The sequence below is a fragment of the Pelophylax lessonae genome (assembly GCF_965119305.1).
Source record: "Pelophylax lessonae genome assembly, chromosome: 6".
NCBI lineage: Eukaryota > Metazoa > Chordata > Amphibia > Anura > Ranidae > Pelophylax > Pelophylax lessonae.
This window is the reverse complement of record NC_138773.1, coordinates 6,738,496-6,756,368: the sequence shown is the minus strand read 5'-3', so window position 1 is coordinate 6,756,368 and position 17,873 is coordinate 6,738,496. Positions and strand designations below refer to the sequence as shown.

General features: G+C 41.7%; 1 protein-coding gene across 1 annotated transcript; it reads left to right on the top strand.

Annotated features, from left to right (window-relative positions):
- Window positions 1-12,125: 12,125 nt before the first annotated feature.
- On the top strand, window positions 12,126-13,076 carry LOC309558369 (olfactory receptor 5B12-like; the record flags this gene model as incomplete). Its single annotated transcript, XM_082261446.1, has 1 exon — window positions 12,126-13,076. One exon carries the CDS (start codon window positions 12,126-12,128, stop codon window positions 13,074-13,076), a length of 951 nt encoding a protein of 316 aa, XP_082117572.1.
- Window positions 13,077-17,873: the final 4,797 nt, after the last annotated feature.

Here is a 17,873-nt window from a genome sequence, read left to right as displayed (position 1 = left end):
CTCGCCCCACATTCTCTCCAGCATGCATCCGAAGAGTCCTTATACATATGGACCAATCTGGATGGAGTAAGGTAGCTCCTATGTAGTAGTTTAAGTGCCCCTTCCCGGTGGTTAGTGCAGTGCGTATATTTAAAATAGGATTGTATAGCTTAAATGTAACTTTTTGATGATATTCTAATTTTATGAGACGCACATATGTGTGTGTGTGTTTGTTTGTGTATATATATATATATATATATATATATATATATATATATATATATATATATATATACAGTATCTCAAAAAAGTGAGTACACCTTCACTATCTTTTCATGTGACAACACTGAAGAAATTAAAGTTGGCTACAATGTAAAGTCGTAAGTGTACAGCTTGTATAACCAACCGCTGGCAACAAAAGTGAGTACACCCCTAAGTGACAATGTCCAAAATGGGCCCAATTAGCCATTTTCCCTCCCCGATGTCATGTGACTCGTTAGCGTTACAAGGTCTCAGGTGTGAATGGGAAGCAGGTGTGTTAAATTTGGTGTTATCGCTCTCACTCTCTCATACTGGTCACTGGAAGTTCAACATGGCACCTCATGGCAAAGAACTCTCTGAGGATCTGAAAAAAAGAATTGTTGCTGTACATAAAGATGGCCTAGGCTATAAGAAGATTGCCAAGACCCTGAAACTGAGCTGCAGCATGGTGGCCAAGACCATACAGTGGTTTAACAGGATAGGTTCCATTCAGAAAAGGCCTCGCCATGGTCCACCAAAGACGCTGAGTGCAACTTCTCAGCATCCTATCCAGAGGTTATCTTTGGGAAATAAACATATGAATGCTGGCAGCATTGCTTCAGAGGTTGAAGGCGTGGGGGGTCAGCCTGTCAGTGCTCAGACCATACGCCGCACACTGCATCAAATTGATCTGCATGGCTGTCATCCCAGAAGGAAGCCTCTTCTAAAGATGATGCACAAGAAAGCCTGCAAACAGTTTGCTGAAGACAAGCAGACTAAGGACATGGATTACTGGAACCATGTCCTGTGGTCTGATGAGACCAAGATAAACTTATTTGGTTCAGATAGTGTCAAGCATGTGTGGCAGCAGCCAGGTGAGGAGTACAAAGAAAAGTGTGTCTTGCCTACAGTTAAGCATGGTGGTGGGAGTGTCATGGTCTGGGGCAGCATGAGAGTGCTGTCAGGCCTTGGGAGCTTCAGATCATTGTGGAAACCATGAATGCCAACATGTACTGTGACATACTGAAGCAGAGCATGATCCCCTCACTTCGGAGACTGGGCTACAAGCCAGTATTCCAACATGATAACGACCCCAAACACCTCCAAGACTACCGCTGCCTTGCTAAAGAATCTGAGGGTAAAGGTGATGGACTGGCCAAGCATGTCTCCAGACCTAAACCCTATTGAGCATCTGTGGGGCATCCTCAAATGGAAGGTGGAGGAGCTCAAGGTCTCTAACATCCACCAGCTCTGTGATGTCGTCATGAAGGAGTGGAAGAGGACTCCAGTGGCCACCTGTGAAGCTCTGGTAAACTCCATGCCCAGAAGGGTTAAGACAGTGCTGGAAAATAATGATGGCCACACAAAATATTGAAACTTTGGTCCCAATTTGGACATTTTCACTTAGGGGTGTACTCACTTTTGTTGCCAGCGGATTAGACATTAATGGATGTGTGTTGAGTTATTTTGAGGGGACAGAAAATTTACACTGTTATACAAGCTGTACACTCACTACTTTACATTGTAGCAAAGTCTCATTTCTTCAGTGTTGTCACATGAAAAGATAGAATAAAATATTTACAAAATTGAGAGGGGTGTATTTACTTTTGTGAGATACTCTATAAATACATTAGGGGGGATATGATTTCTATGTATAAATACATAAGGGGGGATAGGAGATGAAAGGGTAAAGATTGGAAAATCTAAAATCAGTTATTTATTTCTAAAGGCCCAAGGCGTGTGTCGTTGAGGGAAAATAAATTCCGATGATGTTTGATTTTCTGTAGAGATTCATCTTCCAGAGGATTTGTGTTTTAAATGAATCTCAGATGAACACAGAGCCGATCTCCCCCCTGTGTGCTCCGGGGGTGTCAGGGGGAATTTCTCTATTATAAATATATGAATGTGCGGAGAATGAAATTGTATTGTGACCAGAAATGTCACATAGATTTTCTGATATTGTCATTTACTTTTCTTCAGCAAAATTTCCACATCAGACTTCTAGCACTGAGCTGACCCTTCCAGAGGAGACTCCCCTCCCCCCTCTGCCGGGGGGATCACTGACAAAATCTGGGCTAGGAGCTAAAACAAGGAAAATTCTTCATTTTACCAGTCTGGCCATTCACAGGTATTTATTTCCTTCATTATTTGTTGTACAGGTACGTTACATTTCACTCATTGCTTCATTTGTAAAACCGACTCATCCCAATTGTTGTCATCTGTAAATGTCTGAAATAAAATAATGGATACAGAATGTTTTTTATTTTTCTTGCAGCTAAACTCCTTCATAATACATGACACCGATCACATTGATTGATTTGGTCTCAGATCAGAAAATATGTTGAATTCTTTTTAAGATACAGGACAGGTAAAGAGTCCCATTTTATTTTATTTATTTCATTTTTGTAACTATTGATCCAACACAATCACATTGTACATATCGGTAAGTGATTGACATAAGATGCAGTGTAACATATTGGACACATATTTATGTTTCATGTATAAGATGATAAATATGATGCTGTTGTCACTCTCTACACATTGTATACTCATGTGTTTCTTTGATTTATGGAAACATAAATTAATAATCTATGAAATGTTTCATTTTTGTGACTTTATATCTCATGTGGTAATTTCCTGTGTTTGATCTTTCACTGGATATATTAATAAAGTGTTAAATATTGACATGGGAATCAATTTATGTCCTTATCTATTTTTCATTTATATATTATTTATCTTCATATTTAGTGATCTCAGCATTTCTTTTCTGTTTGTAGAGTTTTATAAACTTATTTGGTTCAGATGGTGTCAGGTGTGTGTGGGGGCAACCAGGTGAGGAGTACAAAGACAAGTGTGTCTTGCCTACAGTCAAGCATGGTGGTGGGAGTGAGGGATTGACTTGGCAATGAGTAAGCGACATCTCTAAGTCGTGAAACGCGTCTGCCTTTGTGTCCTGCATTCACAGTGTGTTGTTCCAGTTGCCTATTGTTTGATGTGGAATAAATTTACTCCAATTTTTGATTTACATCGAAGTGCGGTCATCTCTTTTTGCCTCACATGGTGGTGGGAGTGTCATGGTCTGGGGCTGCATGAGTGCTGCCGGAACTGGGGAGCTACAGTTCATTGAGGGAACCATGAATGCCAACATGTACTGTGACATACTGAAGCAGATCATGATCCCCTCCCTTCAGAGACTGGGTAGCCGGGCAGTATTCCAACATAACGACCCCAAACACCTCCAAGATGACCACTGCCACTGCCAATTACCAATTTAATAGTCTGGAATTTTTCTGGTATTTATTTAAATTTGTTGTTATGTGTATTTTATTGATACCAGGCATTATATTTTTTTTTATTATCATTATTTTTTCTTTAAATATAGTTTTGGGTGCAAAGAAAATATATTATATATAATGGATGTTAAGAAGAAAAACAAACACATTTTATATCAAGTCCAAACTGATACATTTGATGGCATTGCCACTCCCTAACACACATTGTAAATGCTCATCGCCTTTTTGGATTGATAGAAATGTAACTTAACCATTTATTAAATTATTTAGTAACATGAATTCCTGTATTGGATATTTAATTGATTACATCAATAAAACTATTAATATATTAAGGAGAATATAACACTTTTTAATTATCTGGTAATTCTTTTCTATGTAAAATATTCAGATTATTAATAATTAAGCAAATATTTGCATGTGCTACAAGAGTTTGTATTTATATCTGTACATCTTTGTGGAGGAGATATCTGTATACAATATTGCAAAATGTGACCCCCATTTATTATGCTGCATAGTTACTGTATGAGGCTGAAATATTACTGAACCCCTTCAGCTCTCGCACCGGTACAACCCCTGTCAACCAGAGCTTTTTTTTTTTTTTTTTTTTACTTTTCCTAATACATGTTTATTCTGCAATAACTTTGTAGTTTTGTAATAATAATAAAATGTATACAGTGCCTTGAAAAATTATTCATACCCCTTGACATTTCCCACATTTTGTTATGTTACAACCAAAAACGTAAATGTATTTTATTGGAATTTTATGTGATAGACCAATACATAGTTGCACATAATTGTGAAGTGGAAGGAAAATGATAAATGGTTTTCAAAATGTTTTACAAATAAATCTTTGAAATATGTGGCGTGCATTTGTATTCACCCCTCTGAGTCAATACTTTATAGAACCACCTCAGAGAATTAAATTGTTGCCCATTTTTCTTTGCAAAGTATCTCAAGCTCTGTCAGATTGGATGGAGAGCGTCTGTGAACAGCAATTTTCAAGTCTTGCCACAGATTCTCAATGTGATTTAGGTCTGAACTGTGTGTCATTCTTACACATGAATATGCTTTGATGTAAACCATTCCATTGTAGCTCTGGCTGGATGTTTTTTTGGGTCATTGTCCTCCTGGAAGGTGAACCTTCACCCCAGTCTCAAGTCTTTTGCAGACTCTAACAGGTTTTCTTCTAAGATTGTCCTGTATTTGGCTCCATTCATCTTCCCATCAACTCTGACCAGCTTCCCTGTCCCTGCTGAAGAAAAGCATCCCCACACCATGATGCTGCCACCACCATGTTTCACGGTGGGGATGGCGTGTTCAGGGTGATGTGCAGTGTTAGTTTTCCCCCACACGTAGCGTTTTGCTTTTAAGCCAAAAAGTTTTAATTTTGGTCTCATCTGAGCAGAGCTCCTTCTTTCACATGTTTGCTGTGCCCCCCACATGGCATTTTGCAAACTGCAAATGGGACTTCTTATGGCTTTCTTCCACCAATGTCTTTCTTCTTCTCACTCTTCCATAAAGGGCAGATTTGTGGAGCGCACGACTAATAGTTGTCCTGTGGACAGATTCTCCCACCTGAGCTGTGGATCTCTGCAGCTCCTCCAGAGTTCCCATGGACCTCTTGGCTGCTTCTCTGATGAATGCTCTCCTTGCCTGGCCGGTCAGTTTAGGTGGACGGCCATGTCTTGGTAGGGGCCCGGCCGGTCAGTTTAGGTGGACGGCCATGTCTTGGTAGGGGCCCGGCCGGTCAGTTTAGGTGGACGGCCATGTCTTGGTAGGGTTGCAGTTGTGCCGTACTCTTTCCATTTTCCCATGATAGATTGAACAGCGCTCCGTGAGATGTTCAAAGCTTGGGAAATTTATTATAACCTAACCCTGCTTTAAACATCTCCATAACAGAGTAAAGGGGGATGAATATAAATGCACACCACACCTTTCACATATTTATTTGTAAAACATTTTGAAAACCATTTATTTCCTTCCACTTCTCAATTATGTGACACTTTGTGTGGATCTATTACATTAAATCCCAATAAAATACATTTACGTTTTTGGTTTTAACATGAAAGATTGTGGTTGTGGAAAATTTCAAGGAGCATGACATTTTTTTTCAAGGCACTATAAATATATATATTGACAAAAAAGGCTTTCTTTTGGTGATATTGTCTTTGAAACTGTCTAAATTATATTTTTCAATCCATAGACAAAAATAAAATGTAAACAAACTAAAATATATACATAATTTTCTTTTAATGGTTTAATATAGTATAATATAATATGAAAAAACGTTATACAAAAATATATTTTGTCCTGCTTATCTGCTTTCCCGCTCAGGTCATTATAAAATTATGCCTGAGCGGGAACCCTATTGTTCTGGGTGGACTTCATATGATGTCCTCCCTAGAACAAGCCTAGCACAGGCCCTATAAGCAGCACTCTGGTGCAATCTGTCACCAGCTACATTGACCAGACATGGCAGATGACTGATCAGTGTACAGGCCCACTGGGGAGGAAGGTATACCCGGACCCGCCTTCTCTCTGTGATGTCAGAAACCAGAAGTAATGAGAATTTTGTGACCTTCAATTTTAGCTATTTGTTTATAAGCTGATACCAGCTTGTGCAGCTTTTAATTATACTGATCAGATGCTTTGGAGGCCAGAGGAAAGTTCTTAGGTCTAATAGACCCCAGATTTCTCCATAAAGTGGACCTTTCATGGCCCGTGCTATCACTATCTATCTAATCACCCTTTATCTCAGTGGCAGGTGGTGCTCGGTAATTCGTGGGCAGGGGGGGCAAACCAACACACACACGCTTCCCTTCCACCTTATGGACGGAAGGACTGACGGCCGGCAGGCAGGCAAAACAACACACCATATCCCCCCCCCCCCCGAACGGCCGGCCTGCCTCCTTACCTCCTCCTTCCTCCTATCTGAGCTGGGGAGTGCTGGAGGGCTGAGCCACTGTGCTTCTCCTCCAGCTGTGTGTCTCCTCCCTCTTCCTGGCCAGTGGCCAGTGAGATCGCTTCTCCTTTTGGCCAATTGGGAAAGGGGTCTCACAACCCTCTTCCTGATTGGCTGGGAGGAGAATCAGTGTGACAATAGTGAATATTTATTCACTATTGCCATACAACTGGGTGCTGAGTGCTCTGCGCCCTGAGCCCACCCTTTCTTTGAAGCCTATTAAAGCCTCTAGCTCTAATCACATGATAAAAAAGCCCATATTGGAATCCATGCATCGGGTGCCCTGCATGTAGATTAGGGGGCTAGATGCATGGATGGGGGGGCGGCGCCCCTTTTGCCCCTAATGGATGGGCCGCTACTGCTTTATATAATCAGGCTTGTTGTTTACAAGCTGTTACCAGCTTATGCAGCATCTAATCAAACTGATCAGATGCTTTGGAGGCCAGAGAAAAGTTCTGGGGTCTAATAGACCCCAGATTTCTCGATAAAGTGGACCTTTAATGGCCCATGCTATCACCATCTATCCAATCACCCTTTATCTAATCAGGCTTGTTGTTTACAAGTGGTTACCAGCTTGTGCAGCATCTAATCAAACTGATCCGATGCTTTGGAGGCCAGAGAAAAAGTTCTGGGGTCTAATAGACCCCAGATCTCTCCATATAGTGGACCTTTAATTGCCCATGCTATTACAAGGGATTTTGTTCATTCCTTGTGATAGCAATAAAGATGAATGAAAAAATATAAAATAAGAGTGCAGTGTAAACACATTTAAATAAAATAAGTAATAACATTTTAAATGTACACTTTAAAAGGCCACTTTAGGATACCTTAATTATTTGTTTTGGTGCCTTAACCATTTAAGCCCCGGAGGATTTGGCTGCTCAAAGACCAGAGCCTATTTTGCGATTCGGCACTGTGTGATTTTAACGGAAAATTGCGTGGTCGTGCAACGCTCTACCCAAATGAAATTGATGTCCTTTTTTTCCCACAAACAGAGCTTTCTTTTGGTGGTATTTGATCACCTGTGCGATTTTTACTTTTTGCGCTATAAACAAAAAAAGAGCGAAAATTTTGAAAAAATAACAATATTTTTCACATTTCATTTTATAAAATTCCCTCCCCCAAAAAAATGTAAAAATCAAATTTTTTTAACATTTTAGGCCAATTTGTTTTCTGCTACATATGTTTGGTAAAAAAATTGCAAAAAGCGTATTTTGATTTGTTTGCGCAAAAGTTATCGCGTTTACTAACAAAGGGAAAGATTTTTATCATTTTTGTTGTTTTTTTTTAACGCGTAATGGCGGCGATCTGGGATTTTTTTTTGCGGTACTGCGACATTGTGGCGGACAGATCGGACCCTTGACTGACATTTTTGACACTTTTGGGGTTACCAGTGACATTACTGCAGTAATCAGTGCTATACATATGCACTGTTACTGTAAAATGACACTGGCAGTGAAGGGGTTAACTTTTTTTTAGAGGGAGGGGTGGTGTGTGTCCCTAGGGGCATGATTCTAACTGTGATTGGCTGTGGCTTGAGGTGTAGGAGTGATTAACGGTCCTACATAGTAGAACCGTATAATCACTGTTCCTACACAGGGGAGAATGACAGGCGGCTTGTTTACATCAGCCGCCTGCCTTTCTCCCACTGTCACGGACGATCGTGAGTGCACGGTGGACATCGGGTCCCCCGGTCACACGCGCGGGGGGGGTCCGTGACCGCGCAGGAGCGCGCCTCCGGCGGCGCGCGCTCGCACCACAGAGCCTCACAGGCTAGTGACGTACCGGTACGTCACTTTGCCTGTGAGGGGCTGACCGCCGCAGTATATGTACTTACGGCGGTCGGCAAGTGGTTAAGTATCATGTTTTTATAAGCTAATTCAGGGTCTTATAATACAGCCTGGACTTCCAGAACTGCCACACATATTAAAGCCACTTCAGCCCTGGAAGATTTTCCCCCCTTAAAGCAGAGTTCCGGCCTCAAAATTGAATTTTTTTTTTGGTCACTTACCCTATTTTAGAAGAAAATATACTTACCTTCCTTCCACTTCCTCCCTCTGCGGCCGCGGCCAGCGCCATCTCTTCCGGTTTGCGATGACTCCTGGGAGCTGAACGTCATCGCTCCCAGGAATCAATGTGCCTGCACCGGCCCCGCTCGTCACTTCCAGTGCAGGCGCTGCATTCCCTGCTAAACAGCTTCTGGGCATGCCCAGAAGCTGTGCATGGATGCCACGCCTGCACCGGAAGTGATGAGCGGGGCCGGTGCAGTGCATTGTGGGACTCCGACGTCACGAAAGAGGACACGAAGAGGGGCGCTGCGGCTTCAGATGCCCACACCTGAGATGGCAGCGCTGGAGAAGAAATTTTCATTGTAGGTATTTCTTCTTACAGGTAAGTGTGACCCGGAACAGTTCAGAGGCTATCCATTGTGGAATGTACTAGCCCTGACTGTCCCAGGGGAATTTTTAGCTAAAATTGACCCCCGAGGACAGAACTCCGCTGTAATGACCAGGCCATATTTTTGCGATACGGCACTGCATTACTTTAAAGAGGAAGTAAACAATCCTCTGCAAGTTGTACCTATAGGTAAGCCTATGATAAGGCTTACCTATAGGTACTGTAAATATCTCCTAAACATGCACCGTTTAGGAGATATTTACCTTATATGCAGCCAGTGACATCACTGGCGCATGCGCTCTGAAGGAACGGCCGTTGGTGCCATTCCTTCAGAGCCCCGTGCCGTGACCGTGGGAGTGACGTCACCACGGCTCCGGCCAATCAGATGGCCAGAGGCCAGAGGCCGCGATCCCAGAAGACGGGCGACTGAATATGTCGCCCATCATATAGGTAAGCGGGCGGCACGGTGGCGGGTCATTCTAAGGTAAGTATTCCATAATGAGCTAGTATGCGATGCATACTAGCTCATTATGGGTTTCTCTTTCAGGTTGAAAAAAAAATGTGGGTTTATGACCCCCTTTAACTGTCAATTGAGCAATTGTTTGATGCTGTACCCAAATAAAATGTATGTCCTTTTTTTCCCCACAAACAGAGCTTTATTTTGGTGGTATTTGATCACCTGTGCGGTTTTTATTTTTTGCGCTATAAACAAAATAACTAGCAACAATTTTGGAAAAAAAAAAAAAATATATATATATATATATATATATATATATATATATATATATATTTTACATTCTGCTAAAAAACATACCCAATAAAAAAAATTTAAAAATCAAACTTCTTCATCAGTTTAGGTCCAATATATATTCTGCTACATGTTTTTGGTAAAAAAATAAATAAAATCCCAATATATTGATTGGTTTGCGCAAAAGTTGTAGCGTCTACAAACTAGGGGATATTTTTAAATTGTTTTTATAGGAACGAGGATCAGCGCGCTACCCAAAGGGTCTGATGGTGCAATAAATCAATCAAGATAAATAAATAGAAAAATGAACATGAAAAAGCTGCCAATCTGAATCGGTGTCCCCAACCGTGAAATAGCAATGTGTAATGGTAAACAGGATCGGCGCTAATTCAAAAGAATATGTGATGAATGTGCTAATGATCAAATCAGTGTGTATACATAACACAGTGCTTCATAAAAATGATGCAAACAATCAAAGAATGAGAAAAATATCCAACAAATTTTGATATATAAAGAAATACACTCATTCTCATGTGGTGTTGAATAGTGTTGAGCGAACACGGACTGTATTATTCGTGTTCGTACCGAATAATTGAATTTTATTTCCTGTTTTGTATGTAATGGCGCGCTTTTAATGGCGGGCTTTCAACAGCCAATCAACAAGCGTTTAACTGGTGTGCCTTAAGCCATCCCAGCCATGCCTACTAATGTATTAGTAGCTGTGATTGGCCATCTGAAGCATGTGACCATGTCTTTATAAGTTCGAGAGCCCCAGCGCGCCGCGTCATTCTGCTGTAGTTTAGGGACAGAGCACACATCATACGTGCTGGCTGCTGATTAGGGAAAGATAGTGATTCTGTGAAAAATTGTGTCCGAAAAGAATGCAGGGACAGGTCGGAGTGCAGGCAGGGAAAGTTATTAGAGCATTTTAGGGCGAGGCTGGAGATTAGGCAGGGTCAGTCTTCTACATCGATTTTGCTGTGTGGGGGGTGGTGCTGTGAACGATCTTATTGAGCATATTAGGGCCAGGCTGGAGATTAGGCAGGGGCAGTCTACATAGATTTTTCTGTGTGGGGGGTGGTGCAGTGAACAATCTTTTTGCCCTCACTTGAGCCCACTGAGGAGGAGGAGGAGGGAGAGAAAAATCTATTTTTATCAGTCTGTTGTGTGCAGCGTTCAGCTATATTTCACTACAGATTGCTGTTCTAATCTGCTATTAAAAAATTTATTTAAAGGGGAATTTTTTTTAAGAGCACTTGCCATGCTCTTAACTACATTTTGCTGCCATTTGCAGCACTCTAGCCCTTTCCATTGGTGTTTTAGAGCCATTTTGGTGCCTGAAAGTTCGGGTCCCCATTGACTTCAATGGGGTTCAGAGTCCGGGTAAAGTTCGGAAAAAGTCTGGGACATGGACCCGGACTTTTTTTCAAGTTCGGCCGAACCTGCCGAACACGGACATCCAGGTGTCCGCTCAACTCTAGTGTTGAATGGTGTGTAATAATATTCAGTCTTGTGCAACAAAGAAAGGTAAGTCCAAATGATTCCAAGTGATATCCAGAAAACTCATAAATATGTGAAAATTATGTTTATTCAAATAAACAAATAACGTGTCCTTCTATATCGTCCAAAAAAAATAGTGTGTAACGGCCGCTTACCTCAATACACCTAAAACATGCGTGTGTGAAAATGAAGCTTCCCTTTGACGTCCCTCTGATAGCTCAATTATGGCTGGATGATGTAATCCCAAGATGAGAGGCAGCAACTTCCTCTTCGCTGATGACCAAGATGGTGCCCAGATGTCTCATAGAGAAAGTAATAACAGAGGGGCCATCATCGTGCAGTATGTTCCCAAAAGGTTTATTAGGTAAAAAGTAGTACACTTACACAATGAAAGATAAACTAAAATGCTGACCGCCAATGCGGTAAATCACAACTTCCGGTCATGCCCGTAGACACGGAAGTGACGTCACCCAGCTTTACATAGGCAGACCGTCGTTCTGCCTCTCTCGGGAACAATCGTGGGTGGCCGGTGGACATCGGGCTTGCCAGGCCCGCTGATTGGCTCACCTCTGTCCAATCAGTGTGTGATCGCCTGCGCCACCTAGTGGCTATCGCACGAAATGACGTACAGGTAGGTGATTTCATGCAATAGAGCCACTTTGCCGCAGTAAATGTACGTTAGACAGTCGGCAAGGGGTTTAAAATAAATATTTTGTTTTGGAAAATTAATATTTTCATTTCTGATGTTGCAGTAAAAGCTGACTTTTCTCTGTATGTTGGATAAAGGACAAATTAAATGTCACTCTGCTCTGTGTATTCTGCAGGAACTTCACTTTCTGAGCAAAAATAGGAGATTCTGCACCAAATTGTCTGTCAACATTTGGAGTTTTCTATATTTGATACTTTGGATTATCATAAATGAAGTCCTACAATGGATTGAAGAGGTGAATTTTGCTTTATTTATGAATATTTTTATGATGAAAAAAATATGAATACAAATATTATAATGAGGAATCAAACAGCTGAATTCTTTCTCTCTGGACTGTCTGATGTTCCGGCTTTTCAGCTCCCTCTCTTTCTCCTCTTCCTTCTCATCTACCTTCTGACATTAATCTGGAATTCACTGATCATTGTCCTCATAGTCATCGACTCTCACCTCCATGTTCCTATGTATTTCTTCCTGGGGAACCTGGCCGGTTTGGACCTCTGTTGTTCTTCGGTCACCGTCCCACGAATGTTATTTGACCTTCACACCAAGAGTAGAAAGATTGCCAAGGGAGATTGTATAACCCAATTCTTCTTCTTTTTATTCTTTGCCAGCTCTGAGGTTTTTCTGTTGTCCGCCATGTCCTATGATCGATATACCGCCATTTGTAAGCCATTGCATTACATACAGATCATGAGTTGGAAAGCCTGTGTACAGTTGGCCTTCACTGTGTGGTTTTTCGGTTTTACTTATTCTTTAACTTACACACTTTCTGTCCTAAGATTATCATTCTGCAGATCGCATGTTATAGAAAGTTTCTTTTGTGACTTTCCTCAATTATTTCAGCTCTCATGCAGTGACATCAACCTCAACACTCTGCTCCTCTTTCTCATGGGTGGCCTCTTTGGAGCTGGGTCTCTGATACTGACCATCCTGCCCTATGTCTATATATTCAAAACGGTTCTTAAAATTAAAGCTAAGGACAATAGGAGTAAAGTTTTCTCTACTTGTATCCCTCACCTGACCGTGGTCTTCATATTTTATTGCTCCTCTGTGTTTACTTACTTACGGCCAAGCCCTAACCAGCATTTTGCTGCAGACAAAGTGGTGTCCGTCTTTTACACAATAATTCTTCCTCTCCTCAATCCTTTGATATACAGTCTGAGGAACCAGGATTTCAGAACAACCTTTCTCAATTTTTTTTATAGAAAAATCTTCCACCTTCCACCCAAAATACAGAACCTACCTTAGGTCCTTCACAAGCATACACATACTAGGGCTAATTTATACAGGGGCTAACTAACCTACCAACAAGTCTTCAGAGTGTAGGAAGAAACCCACACAAGAATAACATGAAAACTCCATGTAGGTAGTGTCACAGTGAACCTAAACCGACTTTAGTGTCTCTGTTCCGGCATCTATGTTCCCCATTCAGTGTGTTCCACTGATGGTGCAGGTCAGGTTAGGAGTCTGCCCTCACTCCATGTAATCCACAGAACATGCAGAGAAAAATGTCAGCCATCGCACTCCATACAAGCCCAGTGTGTAATAGGTGATGGCAGCCTCAGCCTAACTCCATCTAGGTCACACCCCTGACATGTTTCACCCCCAGATCTCAATGACTAAGCTCATGGGTGGGTAAAAACATGATGGGGGGCATGGTCTGGGTGGAGTTAAGCTGAGACTGCTATCACCTATTACATGCTGGACTTGTAAGGTGTGCAGTGGCTGACATTTTTCTCTATTTTGTCTGTAGGTAGTATCACTGTTGGGACTTGAACTGAGGAGCCTACTAAGACCTAGTGGGGGCACTTATTCCAGTGACAGCTGTCTAAGAAGGAAATGACCTCACACTGAAGAGATGTCCTCTGATTTAACCACTTGCTTACTGGGCACTACTGCCCAGGTCAATTTTCAGCTTTCAGCACTGTCACACTTTAAATGACAATTGCGCAGTCATGCAACATTGTACCAATATGACATGTTTTATGTTTTTGTTTTTTTTTACACACACAGAACTTTCTTTTGGTGGTATTTAATCACCACTGGGTTTTTTTACATTTTGCTAATGATGACGTCAGCTCTGACGAAACGCTTTGTGCGTGGTTACGTCATTTCCGCCCCACTGGAATGCAGATCCGGTCGCTGACACGCATAGCGTCCCGGAAGTAGCCACCAACGAGGGACTCGCGGCCCCTACTGCTCTGGATGCCCGTTTACCGCTGTATCTATGTGAGTACCTGATTTTAACTTGTATAATAAAGATTTTCCAAAACGGTACATCACTATATGACACTTCTCCTTGCATATCATCACGGGATACACCCATCGTTTTGAGGAAAGGGAATACAAGGCTTCGTTGCCCAGGTGAAGGAGACACCTTCCCCCAAGAGCCCCACACACAGGAATTGCTGGATAGAGGATATCATACCAAGGCCCATTACCCCTGTAGGGGTACATATTTCTGGTGAGTGCGGGAGATATTGGAGGGGTGCACTGGTTTTCTCACCCATCACCCAGCACTCGGATCACCCGGATTATCACCTACTAAAATTGATTGATACACCTGCTTCACCTTACAGCACCTTAAAAGACTGTTTATCACCTTTTGTTGGATCATCACATTCTTTATTTTTTTGCATAGCACTGTATGGACTACTTATTTCTTTTGTCGGATTATTATATCTTTTTAATTTTGTGATTATTATCATTATTTCAAATTCTTTCACTGGCACACAGGCTTTTGCCCATTAATTTATTCATCGATTTATTGTACATATCACTTTGAGAACACATCTAATCAGATTATTAAGGATTATATCCTTTCATTTTGTGATCATTACCATTACTTTAATTCTTCCACCGGCACGCAGTTCTTTTGTTTATCAATTTATTTATTTATTTATTTATTGCACATATCACTTTGAGCACATATCTAGTGAGAGGACACTCTAATCAGCTTACCTTTGACAAATTTTTTTTTTACCCTTTTAAATACTTATGCTTTTTACTGTGGATTGCATGTCATTATCTAAATATGCACATTAGCACTTTACCCAATGACAATTAATTTCATTTCTCCCTATACCACTTATATCCAATCCGGCAGCGCCATCTTACCTCACTTTTTTCCACATTTTTCATATTTTGTTATAAAATTTTGCAAACAGATAATTTTTCTCTTTCACTGATGTGTGCTGATGAGATGGCACTGATGAGGTTGCACTGATAGGTGGCACTAATAGGCGACACTGATGATCATTGATAGGCAGCACTGATGGGCACTGATAGGGGGCACTGTTGGGGGGCACTGATGGGCAATGGTAGGCAGTACTAATAAGCACTGGTAGATGACACTGATAGGCAACACTGATAAGAGACACTGATGATGAGGCACTGATGGGCACTGATTGGCAGCACTGATGGGCACAGAAGAGTAACACTGGTGGACACCGATTAGCAGTACTGCAAGGCACTGGTTAGCAGCACTGATGTGCACTGTAAGGGACCGATGTTCCTCTAACAGAAGCCGGTTAACGGCTTTCTCCTTTTCTTCACGCTGACAGGGTGAGGGGAAAAAAATTCGATAATCGGCTTCTGCTTACTTTCGTGATCAGCTGTCATTGGCTGGTAGCTGATCATGGGATAATTGGCCCTTTACCCGTTCTGTGATCAGCCATGTCCCAAGAATGGGACGACATCTTAAGCCCACACTGTAGCCATCTTTCGGCTATAGCATGGACGCCAAGTAGTTAAAGGAATTCTCCATAAAGGGACTCCGATGCCAAAAACAAAATGTATCCATTCCCTACACATTTATAACAAGAGAATAGATATTGTGGCTTTATATACTGTATAGTTTACTGAATCTCTATACTCTGAACGGTAAAATATTTGAAAATGATAAAAAACAGTCCATTAAAAATGTATGTGATATATGTATAAACTGGATACAATGGTGGATACACTGGAGTATTGGCAACTACATGGTAAATGAGGTGTAAAGTTGATAAATGTAAAGTTCTGAAATTTTGCATTACATCATTTTACATTTAGTCATCACGTACTGTGGAAAATGTTGCATTTCATTTGGAAATAAAGGTCCCAGAGACTGGAGGAAATGTGGAGGCACAGAATCTAAGTTGCATGAGGTCCAGTGTGAAGTTTCCACAGTCAGTGATGATTTGAGGAGCCGTGTCATCTGCTGGTGTTTGTCCACTGTGTTTTATCAAGTCCAAAGTCAGCGCAGCCCTCTAGCAGGAAATTCTAGAGCACTTCATGCTTCCCTCTGCTGACCAGATTTATGGAGATGCTGATTACATTTTCCAGGTGGACTTGGCACCGCCCACACTGCCAAAACTACCAATACCTGGTCACATGATCATAGGATCTCTGTGCTTGATTGGCCAGCAAACTAGCCTGACCTAAACCCCATAGAGAATCTGTGGGTTATTGTCAAGAGGAAGATGAGAGACATCAGACCCAACAATGCAGATAATCTGAAGGCCGCTATCAAAGCAACCTGGACTTCCATAACACCTCAACAGTGCCACAGGCTGATCGCCTCCATGCCACGCCACATTGATGCCACAATTCATGCAAAAGGAGACCCGACCAAGTATTGAGTGCATCCTATACTGTATATGGACAGACTTTTCACTAAGCCAACATTTCTGTAATAAAAATCTTTTTTTTTATTGTTCCTATGTAATATTATTATAATTTTCTGAGATACTGAATTTTGGGGTGTCACTCACTGTAAGCCATAATCATCAAAATAAAAAGAAAGAAATGTGTGAAATCTCTCACTCTGTGTGTAACATCTATATAAAACATAGGAGTTTACCTTTTTGAATTTAATTACTGAAATAAATTTAACCTATTGATGATATTCTTATTTTATGAGAAGCACATGTGTGTGTATATATTTACATACAGTATCTCACAAAAGTGAGTGACAACACTGAAGAAATTACACTTTGCTACAATGTAAAGTAGTGAGTGTACAGCTTGTATAACAGTGTACATTTGCTGTCCCCTCAAAATAACTCAACACACAGTCATTAATGTCTAAACCACTAGCAACAAAAGTGAGTACACCCCCTAAGTGACAATGTCCAAATTGGGCCCAATTAGCCATTTTCCTTCCCCAGTGTCATGTGACTCGTTAGGGTTACAAGGTCTCAGGTGTGAATGGGGAGCAGGTGTGTTAAACTTGGTTTTATCGCTCTCATTCTCTCATACTGGTCACTGGAAGTTCAACATGGCACCTCATGGCAAAGAACTCTCTGAGGATCTGAAAAACAGAATTGTTGCTCTACATAAAGATGGCCTAGGCTATAAGAAGATTGACAATACCCTAAAACTGAGCTGCAGCATGGTGGCCAAGACCATACAGCGGTTTACCAGGATAGATTCCACTCAGAACAGGCCTCACCTTTGTCGAAGTTGAGTGCACGTGCTCAGCGTCATATCCAGAGGTTGTCTTTGGGAAATAGACGTATGAGTGCTGTCAGCATTTCTGCAGAGGTTGAAGGGGTGGGGGGTCAGCCTGTCAGTGCTCAGACCATACGCTGCACACTGCATCAAATTGGTCTGCATGGCTGTCATCCCAGAAGGAAGCCTCTTTTAAAAATGATGCACAAGAAAGCCCGCAAACAGTTTGCTGAAGACAAGCAAACTAAGGACATGGATTACTGGAACCATCTCCTGTGGTCTGATGAGACCAGGATAAACTTATTTGGTTCAGATGGCGTCAAGCGTGTGTGGCGGCAACCAGGTGAGGAGTATAAAGACAAGTGTGTCTTGCCTACAGTCAAGCATGGTGGTGGGAGTGTCATGGTCTGGGGCTGCATGAGTGCTGCCGGCACTGGGGGGGAGCTACAGTTCATTTAGGGAACCATGAATGCCAACATGTACTGTGACATACTGAAGCAGATCATGATCCCCTTCCTCTGGAGACTGGGCTGCAAGCCAGTATTCCAACATGATAACAACCCCAAACACACCTCCAAGATGACCACTGCCTTGTTAAAGAAGCGGAGGGTT